The sequence below is a fragment of the Parasteatoda tepidariorum genome, chromosome 1 (genome assembly GCF_982258835.1).
Source record: "Parasteatoda tepidariorum strain Cologne lab strain chromosome 1, Ptep-v5.0, whole genome shotgun sequence".
NCBI classification, from domain to species: Eukaryota; Metazoa; Arthropoda; class Arachnida; order Araneae; family Theridiidae; genus Parasteatoda; species Parasteatoda tepidariorum.
The window spans coordinates 70177568-70190234 of record NC_141755.1 but is presented as its reverse complement, the minus strand read 5'-3'; the positions used below and the strand labels follow the sequence as shown (position 1 = coordinate 70190234).

General features: G+C 31.4%; 1 protein-coding gene across 1 annotated transcript; it reads right to left on the bottom strand.

The window, feature by feature from the left end:
- Positions 1-1505: 1505 nt before the first annotated feature.
- On the bottom strand, positions 1506-10699 carry LOC107453255 (monocarboxylate transporter 9). The gene is made up of 7 exons (XM_016070013.5): positions 10277-10699; positions 9229-9372; positions 7983-8252; positions 6878-7185; positions 5669-5996; positions 4298-4585; positions 1506-2519 (listed from the first exon to the last, which is right to left on the bottom strand). Exons 1-7 carry the CDS (start codon positions 10470-10472, stop codon positions 2365-2367), a joined length of 1689 nt encoding a protein of 562 aa, XP_015925499.1. The 5' UTR covers positions 10473-10699; the 3' UTR covers positions 1506-2364.
- Between the last annotated feature and the right edge of the window lie 1968 nt (positions 10700-12667).

Below are 12667 nucleotides of genomic sequence, written 5' to 3'. Positions count from 1 at the left end.
TGCAGATCATTATATGAACATTCAGGTAAGTTTATGACAATTATTCTTTTTTTTTTACTCAATTAAAAATTCTTTATTTTTCAAGTTAGGTTTAAGAAGGATGATGGGGCACTTGTGAACAAAAGATCTGGGGCAGATGTGAACAGTTCACAAGTGCCCCTACACAGTATTAAGATTATTATCCTCATGATATTATAAGTTTAAAAAACATGTATGCATTTAAAATTATTATTATTTAATTTTCCATAATTAATTAATAAATTTTTCCTTTAACAAATTTTTTTTTTTATTAAATGGTTGATCGCGCATCACGCATATTAACTGATACACCGGAGAAAATAGAATTGCTAAAGCTACAAATGAAAAGATAGAAAAAATGAAAAAAAAAGCATGAAAGAGTATTAGAGAAGAAAGAAAAAGGCCCATTACAGCTCCCTTGGAACATGAAGGTGCGAAAAACCCAATAACGGAAAAATTATTGTACAGCTGAAAAATTATTTTCTTATTGACAGTACTGTTGTACAATTTAAATTCACATAGTAAGCTACAACCCCTTCTGTATAATGCGTATCTATATCTGTAATAATAATGATTTTTTTTCTTTGAAATATGATGATTGCTTTGTGTTTTTAATCTTGTTCATATGTGCCCCAGGCATGTTCACATGTGCCCCCAATGGGGGCACATGTGAACAATTGAAGTCATTTTTCTAAAATATTATAAAGTAAAGAAATATTTTATTGAAAAATCTCAAAAAATTCCATAAGACAAAGAAAAGACTATTTAAACATATGGACTTCTTTACTATGAAAAATTGATGATATTTTTTGAAAAATGAAGAAATAAAAAAATTTGTTCACATGTGCCCCCCTCTCCCCTATTTGTTTCAGTAAATGATGTGCGTATTGCGCTTTATTACATTTTCTTAAGAAATTACGTCTAAAAAACCTAAATATTTTTTCAGTTCTATATATTTGAAATATTAGCGGAAAATTCTCTAACCAAATGGTAAGAAATTCTAGAAAAAAGTGCCGTAACAATGGGACAATTCTTGAAGAATTTTATGTTTGTTATGTCACGGAAATGTTTTGCAGTTTGGTTTGAGAAATTACTTATCGGAAGATGCATTAAAGAATATCCATTACCGTGCTGTTTGGGTCTTATATGAAATGAAATATTGATTATCGAAAATTTTAAATATTGGAGGAACACTCTCTAACCTAGTGGTAAGAAATTTTAGAGATAGTTGCTATTAGGGGGATGTCACACTGTGTCAATTCTTGAAGAATTTTATATTTGCTATGTCACTGAAATGTTTTACCGTTTGGTCAGAGAAAATGCTTAATTCAAAAAATGTATTAAAGTATATTCCTTACCGTGCCTGTTTGCGTCTTATGTGAAATACAAAACACCCATAAAATAAAAATAAGCATTTCCAATATCAAGTGAAATATGAGAAATAAAAGAAATTTTGTTTCAACATCAAAATCAAAACCAAGTCTTAATTCAATTTTTTAATAAAAAATTTATTCAATTTGATAACCTAAATATATTATTTACAAAAGTACTAATTTGATGAATAAACTAACATGGTTGGCATATTATGCATTTTCCATACAACAAATGATGAGAAGTAATGAGATTTCAGTAGATCGAAGATATTCCGTCCACATTCTCTTGCAGCTCTCTGTTTCTGGTGCAGCTTTTTAGTTCTGTTGGAGCATTCTAGTTCTTTTGGAACTTCTTAGATCTGTTAGATCTTTCTGTTTCTACTAATGCCTAGAAGTTCTGTTGGAGCATTCAAGCTCTGTTGGAGCATTCAGGTTCTGTTGGAGCATTCCAGCTATGTTGCAGCGCAGCGCTACTTTTCCGCTGAAGTTTCTAGCCTCTGTAGTAGCTTCTAGTTTTTGTAGCAGCTTCTATTTTCTGTTGCAACTTCGCGTATATTTTGTATCGTTTAGTTTTTATTGTAGCTTTCCTTTTCTCACCCGGCTCATAACTTCTTTTGCTGTTCAGCTTTTTTTAATTGAAGAAGGTATGTTTGAGCTTACAGCTCATTCTGAGTGAACTCGTATTTTCCACTTTGCTCTCTTTTTTCCAAAATTAAATTCTTCCTTATCTGCATTCAAAGGCTACAAGAGGATATCTCATAATGTTCTCGCAGCATTAATTTTCATTAGCAGGTGAATTGGTGAAATCTTCTCTCTGTTCACTGGAACTTGTCATTTCGATCTTCCGTTAAGAAGTTAGGTTTAATTTTACTCATTGATGGATGTTAATCAGATGACGTGTAAGAGAAGACTCGGACCTCGTAGAGAATTTTTTTTTGATGACAAGCACTCGCTGCAGCGAGCGCCCTTTTGCCTAAACGTCGACGTTGTTTTGCTTCTTGTTTTCCAAATGACTGTTAAGCCTGACAAGAAGCGGTTCCAATACCCAGAATCCACCAGCCAATATTGACAATCCACCAAGCAAGTAATACATTCCATCATATGATCCAAAATAGTCTCTAAAGTGACCTGTAATGAAAAAAATAATAGAAGACATCAAACATGAGATATCACTTACAAACATAAGTATATGATTTAAAGACGAATAAGCTTTTTGTGTGCAAAAAATGCTCTAAGATGCATTCATATTGATTTTTGAAACACAGAAAACGCTTCCTTTTCCATTATTTGTTATGCTATAGTGAGGTCTACTGGAAACATTGAATTTATTATTTCAAAGCAATTCATCATTAAAAAAAGTCTAACAAGAGCGCATGAATATGCTTCCGAATTATTTGCTTAAACTGATGTGATAAAGTAAAAAAAAAGAAAAATGCTGCGAAGATGTATTCAAAATTACCAACATCTGCTAATACTCGACTGATTACTGTGTTATTTACAATAAAAGTAGAAAAGAAATGAAGAAACTTACAAACCGATTTTTTTTAATGCTCGAGCTCACGTATATTTTAAATGTCACACACGCTACATTATTGCAGCTTTTCTTTTTGCGAATGTAGTCTATTAAGTAAATACTTAAAATATTCCAGTCGGATTAGGAAACACGTTTATTAAATATGAAACAAATAAATGCACTTAGAGAGGAAACAATGTCTTTAATACTAAGGTTGGATTGTACGGGTCATGAGAATCAATATTTATATTTATGAAATAGGGATTACTGATTTCTCGATTCACCATTTTGAATGGATATATCTGTCTGTTTATTTCTCTGCTTTTCCAGCACACCAATCGATTTTAAGGCGATGGAAATACCAAATACTAATGTGCGTCATATAGATCAAAACTAATGTGTGTTTTTTATTATTAAATAATGGTGGACGGTGCTGATGCATTATCCCGTCGACCATATTTGTCGACATCACGCCAAAGTCATTTTGATATCTTTCAAATTTAATGTCATACAGTAATTGATAATAAAGAAATTGACAAAATACAAATATAACTTATTGAATGAAGGAAAGGATATTTAAAATAGAACGGTTTCTAACTTTATTTTTGGCATAAATGGTTGACGGGATTATACATAAGTACCTTAGACTTACAATAAAAACATAAACTGATATTGTGTACTGACAAAGCGAATTTTTGTTTTAACAAAGGAACTTTACTGTACAATTAAAGGCCTGGTTTCTTAGGACAGATCGGCGTTGCAAAACATCAGCTTGAAGTGAGCGCTAGCATCTGATTGGTCAATTTGTGAGTTAGACAGCATACGTCATCGAACGCTCAGCTTGAACGACAACTGCCGTCCTTATCAACTGCAGTTGGATTGTAACGCAATGTTAACGACAGAAGCAATGGCGGACAACAGCCAACAGAGCATTGAAATTGGCCAAGATTTTGATTTCAAGGAGAAATTATTCTCTGAAATTACAAAACGACCTAATTTGTATAATGTAAAATCTAAATCTTACAAAGATTTGATGTTTAAAAACAATCTGTGGTTACAGATTGAAATGTCATTTTTTTTTCTCTCCAAAGTACTGGTCGACAATAGCACATAAAGTTATAGGAAGGAACTACAAAATCAAAATAAATATTTGTTTACGTCATTAGCGCATGCGCAATGCAAGATAATGTCTGCGTTGGAACGACTGCTCACGCTGAGCTTACAAAACAGTATTTTGTTGACATTAGGGTAGATCAACTTCCCGCTGACGTCTAGAGAAGGCTCTCGTCTTAAGAAACCGGGCCTTAACATGTTTACAATAATGGAAACTTAATAGACGGGATATATTTTTGGTATTTTTATGAGAAGGCAAAAAGTATTATGAATATCTTACCAATTAAAGATGGCACACCAAGAGGTACTAATCCAGATGCGAATCCAACACATCCCATGGCAACAGACTGTTCTTCCTTCTTAACATTTTTGAGAACTATGACTGGGAGTCGGACCATCATGCTTCCGGCAGTCATGGCATAAAAAGCCAGCAATATGAGGTATGCCCATAATGATGACGCAAGTGGTAAGAGTAGGAGGAAAGTGCCTTGCAATACTAAGGTTAAAATCATGTAGTGGGGCAGAGAAATGTAGTTTTTGTCAGTAACCCAGCCAAAGCAGAGACGGCCTGTTGAAAAGAACAAAAATAAAAGTTACATTTTTGTAAAATTATATTAAATTTAAATTGTACTAAATTGAAATTGTATTAAATTAAAATTATATTAAATTGAAATATTATTAAATCGAAATCATTAAAACTGAACAAATCTTTTAAAAAAAATGTCTTTTTTTTGTTGCCGGAATGATAGCCGATTCACAGAATGAACCTGCGACACATTTGACTTTCAAACCTAGTGATTTTGAATTTTCCACTTCTGTGGTCGATGAAACTAAACTCGAATTTGCTTTACATAAAGACATAAACTAAATCACACGAAAATATCCACTGGTAAGTTCAACAGTAACGATATTCTGATTAATTTTCCGTGATATTTTTTACAACACAGTGAATTACGTTGGCTGGGGGTAGTAGGTTAGAATTCATCTGCAATTCGAACATATGAGAAGCAGGTGCTCATCCAAAATTATTTCGGAAGATGGGATATAAAAATAGATTACTTCCTGAAAAAATACTTCGTAATTGATATTAGTTTTAATTAAATTGCTCATACACTGTCACTCAATAGCTATACTGTTTATATATTGTAATTTAATACCCAAGTAATTGAATAAATTTTGCTGCCTGCGTTGCATATTAAGATGATAAAAGTTCAAGTTTGCATCAAAGTTAACAGTGCTTATAAAGACCGGTGTAGGGCGAGTTAAAATATTTGTTTTGTCATTTGTTTATCGAGAACATTTTTTTCCCTGGAAAATATGTTCTAGCAACTGAATGAAACAACAATAAAAATATCTGAGGTAACGGGAAGTGGAGATGATCAATTTTGTAACCTCATCAAGAGTATGCTTGTGTTTTCCAATCTAATTATGCTTATATTTTTAAGATCCTAAAGTAAAGATTACTTTTGAAACAATGATTATTTTTTAAAATAATGATTACTGTAGATTGAAAAATGGTCACAAAATAACTCAAAATTTTTTGCATGCGAAAATGGTTTAGTGAAAGTATGTTCGTTTCAGTGTTAATTCGATATTCATAAGCTTGTTCTAAATGTTTTCATTATAATGGAAAAACATTATATAGACTCACCTATAATATCGCCAACGGCCATGGTGTGGACTAAGTATTTTCCAATAGAATCAGGAAGACCTTTATCTTGGCTGTAATCTATCATGCTGGTCATGATCGGAATGAAAATGAATACATATGTGGCCATGCCAACGCATGCAAGCACATAGATTGGATTCGTGTATAGCCTGCCAATTGTTTTGATACTATCCAAAACGCTTTCTTTTTTGTCATCTTCAACTTTCTTTTCTATGTCTTCCTTTTGAAAGTCTTCTTTCAGAGATGTTTGGCGACTTAAGTTGCGGGAATTTGGTGTTGAGTTGTTTTCCTTGGAAGTCGAGAAAAGATTCTAAAATACAATAAATTAGCAATAAATTAGTAAAAATCTACAGTAAAATTTTAATGATCGTAAGCTTTTTTGTAAGGTTATCGTTTTTGATTGAATAATTATTAATGAATAATTATTATTATGAAAAACTTTCAATTAAACAAATTATTAAACAACTTTTCTGTGTTTGAATCTGAAAATTGTGAGTGTTCACCGCTGAGTCGTATTAAGGACCATTCACGCTGTATGCGGAAAATTCAGTGATGCGGACGAGGTCATGATTGGAGCATGATTGGCGAGTTTTTCAAGGGAAAATACATTTTCCCCTGAAAAACTCGCCAATCATGTTCCAATTCGCATCTCTGAGCGATTTATTAGCAAGCAGTGTGAATGCTCTTTTAATAAAGCGTATAATTGATTTGAATGACAATAGCATAGTGGTAAAAACATTGAGCAACCATTGTGGACAGACTACTCAGTGACTTCTCCAATGTATGGCAGTGCTGACCACATTTGCATCATCATGCCGTTGATCACGAAATTGTAGAGCCTTAACCAACGTGACCCCTCTAATCTACAACGAGCTGTTGCGGTAATGCTTTATCTTATACAACTTATTTAACAGTATTTTATTTTCATATATATTATAATTTTTATTCTTTCAAAGAATAGATGTAGTAAAAAAGAAGAATATACAAAGCATCTAACTCTAACTTTTGTACAAAACGTGAGAGCGTTTAAACAAATGAACAAATCTATCTGCGAATCAGTAATGATAACACGCCTGATCAAAGTGTTGGTCAGTTTGAGCCGAAGAGTGTAAACGAATGCAATTACTTTCTTAACTTATTAACTTTTATCTTTTATAACACAAATAAATAAATAAAATAAATGCAAAATACCTGAAAACTGAGCTGTTTCTCCAATGCGGGCTTGTAAGACTTAGTTTCGTTTTTTTCATTTTCTAAAGCGAAAACTAAGTTGTCAAATCCTTTTTCGTTTTCCAACTTCTTCTCGAGTGTGGAAATAAGGTTAGCTGCCGAGTGTGATTTCATAATATTGTTGGATGCTTTCATGATTTCGTTCTTTTCCAAAAGACTGGGACTCAGAGATACGATGCTTTTTCTTTTTTCTGCGTTAGATTTGATGTAATCGCTCGGAACACTGTACACAGGGCCATTGTTCTTCAAAATTCGCTTCAGTTGTGCTTCTGAAGTAAAAAAATAAAGAAACATCTTTAGCATTTTAAGTTTTCTGTTATTCTAAAATATTAAAATACATCTTCATTTTGAAGAGAAAATTCGAATTTGATGAATTATGATATTATTCAAAGTCAACAAAACATGTTTGTGTTGTTTATTTTGATATTCCAGTACTTTCATATATATTCAATTTGATATTGATAAAACATATCGTTGCGTTTGAAAGCAAATCTTTGGCGGTAATATGGTTTAAATTTGACACAATTCTAACGTTAAAGCAATTGTAAATTATTAATGTTCAATTTTTCACGTTCAACGTTTTGAACATTTTTTTAGCAATGCAGTTGAGGTAATGTCAACCGGAATACAAAACCATAAATATTAAGAATTAGGGGAAACTCCGTATAAGTTAAAAAGTTGCGTTTACTTTAATAGAAAAGTAAGATTTTTTTTGCCACCGAAAAATGTTGCTAAAAACCTCCTGCATACTGTATCATTAGTGGTACTTATTTAGTGGTATAAAGAACTAAGTAGCATCGTATAGTCGTACTATCCTACTTAATGGAACAAAGCATCATACTATAACATTCTACTTGGTATCAGAAAATTAAGAGGAAAAGCCTTATTCATTACATTATCCTGATACTGGGACAGCATTCTACTATTAGGAACAGATTGCATGAATCTGATGTACTATGATGTCTGATGATAATATATGAAATATTATGAACATTGATAAGTCCGGATCAAAGGTAACATGACAAAAGTTATTCCAGACAGTTATACTCATATAGTTTATACTCACTTTCAACAGGTTTTGTTTCTGGATTTGTGATCCAACTGGGAGATTTCAATAGCATGGCTGCAGGAACCACATGTAAAATCACTCCGGCCAGTATGAGGAAGGTTCCCTGCAATCCGTAGGTTTCTCTCAAAAACTCGATGAGGAAAGAGAAGAAGACGGAGCCAATACAAGCTCCAGACATGGCAATTCCAGATGCAGTTGATCGATATTTTTCAAAGTACTGGTTAACAACAACTTGAAACAGCGTGTTAGCGAATGCTTCTCCAAATCCTGCAGCAAGAAAACATTGTTTTAATTACTATTTGAAAACTATATTTGTCTACAGTGCTGTGGATCGTAATATTGATGTTTGACATTCATATAATTGTGCGCAATATGAATTGCTATTATCACTATAGTTGTTATTAATAATTATTACGTATATAAATTTTTCACGTTGTTATCGTTAAAAAAGTCGTTCTTTATATTAACATTGTTACATTTAATTCTCGAATTCCATCTTATAAAACGGAAGAAATGAATAAAGTTAAAATATTTGACTTCTGATAAGAGCAAGATAATTTTGTAATCTTTTCTAACTGAAGATAGCGTGTTTTGTTTAATATACAAATGAGTACAACTAGTTTCAAAATTATTAAAATATCCTCACAATGCCTACCAGGATGTAAAAAGCTAGAAAATATGCAGCAAGGTATCTTGCAGAATTTTCTGCTTTTTCAATCTAACATTGAGTCTTTTAATCATAATTAACGTAAAAACTACGATTACACAGTGAAACATTTCAAAGTATAAAATTATTAAAATTAAAAGTTTATTTGAGTTAAAGTTGCTTAAAGTTTCGACATACTTTATTGTTGTCATTGCTGGAGTTGATAAAAAAAGAATCATCAAAGTAATTTAAATCAATTTAATTAAATGATTTGAATGAGGATTTGAGTCACGAATCAAATTATGATTAAAAAAATGAATAGAGTCTTCAAGTAAATTTTTCAACGCAATAGATCTGGCTTAAATTATGGATTTTGATAGCAGTTATTTAAGTTTTTGAAAAACTATAAATAAAACGGCAATTTTCTAAGTAATAGGTAAAAATCCGATGTAAATTATTTAAATAAACAGATTCGAAAAAAAATGTTTTAAAGATCAGATAAATTCTGATAACAATTTAGTACCGCACTTTAAGTTTTGCATATATGTTAAGCAATTAAGTTTTTTCACTTCATGCTGTAAAAGCAGAGCGACTTACCATGAATTCCACCCCAGCAGACTGCAAGCCAAGTAACAGTCGGTGCTAGAAAACTGAGAGCGGCACCAAGAGCAGCAATAACAGCACCACCAAGAGTAACAGCTCGAATGCCATATCTTTGTCCCACAATTCCAACAATAGGACCTAATTTAGGAATGCAATAATGCCAATAAATATTTGATAATAACATACTTAATTTTTTTAATCATTTTGAATTCAAGAAATATTTAAGGTTCAGAAACATAAATTTTGATTTTTCGAAGTGGGATGAACAATTTTTGACGAGAAAAAGAAGTATTGATATTATCAGTTAAAGTGTTTAATATTTGTTGCACTGATGTATTTGATTTTAAGGCATACATTCATCTTTAACAGTATCAATTAAAAAAAGTAATTCGCAACATTTGTGACAAAAACATTAATTATGTAAAAATATTATAAAATATTAATGCCATTAAAATATTTCACAAATTAATTGTACACTATAATAAATAAATTATTATTCTCAGCAATTAAACTTTATGCACTAAAATATTTAGTTATTTGAGAATTATGAGTAAATCCCATTTTAATATTTCATTAATTTATTAAACACTTAAACTAATTCTAGAATTTTTTATTTTGATAATAAAAATCTTTTTTTGCAGTAAATTTTAAATAATGTTATTTAAATACTCTAATTCGTATTCAATTTAGTATCACAATTCACATTCATTTTAATAACTCTATCCATGCTTATTTTAAAAAAAAACTATTCATATTTGTTAAAGTTCATGGTCATTCACGTTCTTTTAAAAACTCTAGTTCAGATTCATTAAAATGACCTAATTCATGTTCATTAAAATAGAGCAGTTGATGGACATTTAAATATGTTTGCAAGAACAAAACAATCCGGGCTTATTAAAGAATATCATAATTCATGTTCATTTTAAAATTCCAACTGATATTCATTAGGCAAAATATACATTTCATGTTCTTTAAATTATTGTAGTTCACGTTCGTTAAAAATCACATTCAGGCATGGAAATAGAAAAGGAACATAACATACCTGTTAAACATCTCAAAGACTTTCTGAATGTAAAAGGCAAGGTTGCCTCTCCCCTGCTGACCTGATAAGTGTCAATAACAGCAACATACAGAATTCCGACCATCTTCGATATACCGGATAGAATCATCGTAATCATACCAGCTGTAAAGGCAATGACCCAAGCATGGCCTTTGTCTGGACCTTCGCTGTAAGCCATGGATTCAATAAATTTACACACTTCAAACAAATTATCCTTGGTCAAAAATATAGTTTTATCAAACAAGATGGTGCCCTTGTTGGAGAACTTGTTGATGCACACAAGCGATATTTAATCGGATTAAAATAGAGGATGAAGTTTCAGAAGAAGAAATGAATTTAACGGTAAGTAAGATGTCTTATACTAAACAAGCTCAAGTTTGTATTCCTGAAGCAGGTTTCAGTTGAAATTAGTTCGTGGTCAGTTCCTCGTTTTTATTTAGACAAGGCGAGGGTGGGTTGTTACATTTTGTTTGCTCAAGCATACGTCATTTAAGTTGCCCAATTCATTAAGAATTTTCTACTTGAAAGTGAAAGAATTCACCATAAATCTTTGGTTCGCGTTCAGTGACGTAAAAAAAAAAGAAGGAAGATAGAGACACGATAGAAACAGAAACGAACGAAAATGATAAGGATTTTCTTAAAAAAACCGTCTCGAAAATATTTTGTAAAATTATTCAAAGGATTGTTCGTTATTTATGGTATCTGTGGTTAACTTGTCAGTGTCAGAATTTTTATTACCATCACACACCACAGTGAATTTAGTCACGTTTGGCTTTAAAATATCCCCTCTCACTTCATTTAAACTTCTTAAATAATCATGCGTAAGCAATCATGTTTTTAATTTGTTTGTTTATGTTTCAGATTGGTTTAATTTACTGTTAAAAGTCTGTTCTTGTATAATCGATTAACAAATTAATAACCTATTAGCTAATTAACTAATTTTATAGGGAAGGATAACAGTATAAACCTTTTTTTTTACTTTACATTTCTGATTAGATCATTTCATGTTTTGAAATTCAGTATTTCATTATGGTATTCCTTCTTGTCGTTTTTCTGACGCATGTGGTTGTTTTTCTCTTTATATATATATTTATTTAAGAAAGAAAACCAAACTGACCAATTTTATTACGCATCAAAATTTTTTCGTATTGTCGAAAAATAATCCATTACAATTGGTTATATTATGGTTCAAATGGTCCAAAAATTTTTACATTATACATGGTTCAACTCACCACTTTATGAAAGTCGTTGCAAATATGCACGTTATTATACTCAGTTCAAGGTCCCAATACTATGCTTCAACATTGAAGCAATATTTCTGAGAGTGTAGCAATGGGAATTCAGAATCAATTTAGATTATGTATGAAAAATATAACTATAAAAATATTTTTATTGATATTTAGACTAGCTCTCCAATTTTAAGATCCATCCCTATGGAATAGGACTTTTTTTGTTTGTTTTGTTTATAGCGGAGGGAGTAAGATGGGAAATGAGTGCCCACATATTGCTAAGACATTCATAGCTGATAAATTCTGTTTCTAATTTGGAAATAGTCTTTTTTTAAACCTAAAAGTGGAAATAAATTTCACATAGAGGATAGAATAAAAATGTCAAGGTAGGGAATAAAGCGCAATGGCCCTTAAACTTTAAAAAGCAATAGTGAAGAGAGTACCAGGCAATGACCCTTTATTTTTGAAATCAACTGTGCAGAGATTACAGGGTAAGTGTATACTGGGAAATGTCTACCAGGTTACTATCGCGATTTATCCGACAGGCAATTATTACTATAAATAAACATGTATTTTGGGAAATGTAACAAAAACGTCTGTTATACACTTGCTTGGTAATTGTTTCGCTTTTATTTTTTTGAAAAATAAGAACTATTGTCTGGAATACTGCCTGCTTGCTTTGTATTCCTTACGCTGATGTTTCCTTTGAAGTTAAGGGCAATTTGTCTGTTTACATCTGCTATACACTTGACCAGTATTCTTTGCCTTTTTTTTCACGTTACGGATCATTACCCGGTATTCCCTACTCTGGTGTTTTTCCTAACCAAGGAGTCAATTTTAAATAATATTTATAATAATAAACAAAAGTTATGCTTTTTTAAGCAGTCTTCTTTAAGAAGTCATTTACGAAACGAATATTGCATAGTATCAAAATTTATCTGTGTTTACTAAGTTTGAAAGCGAATTCCTTCCTCAATGTTTCTTTAGTTTTTTTTCAATGCTTAGAATTATAGTCGTTTTAATGAAATAAATATTTAATTCAAAATCTCTTCCTATAGAAGTGGTGTCATCATCGTGTTGATGCGATAAATATGTCTTTGTACAGGAGCTTATCCAGCAGGAGAAGAAAAATCATCTCCTCCAG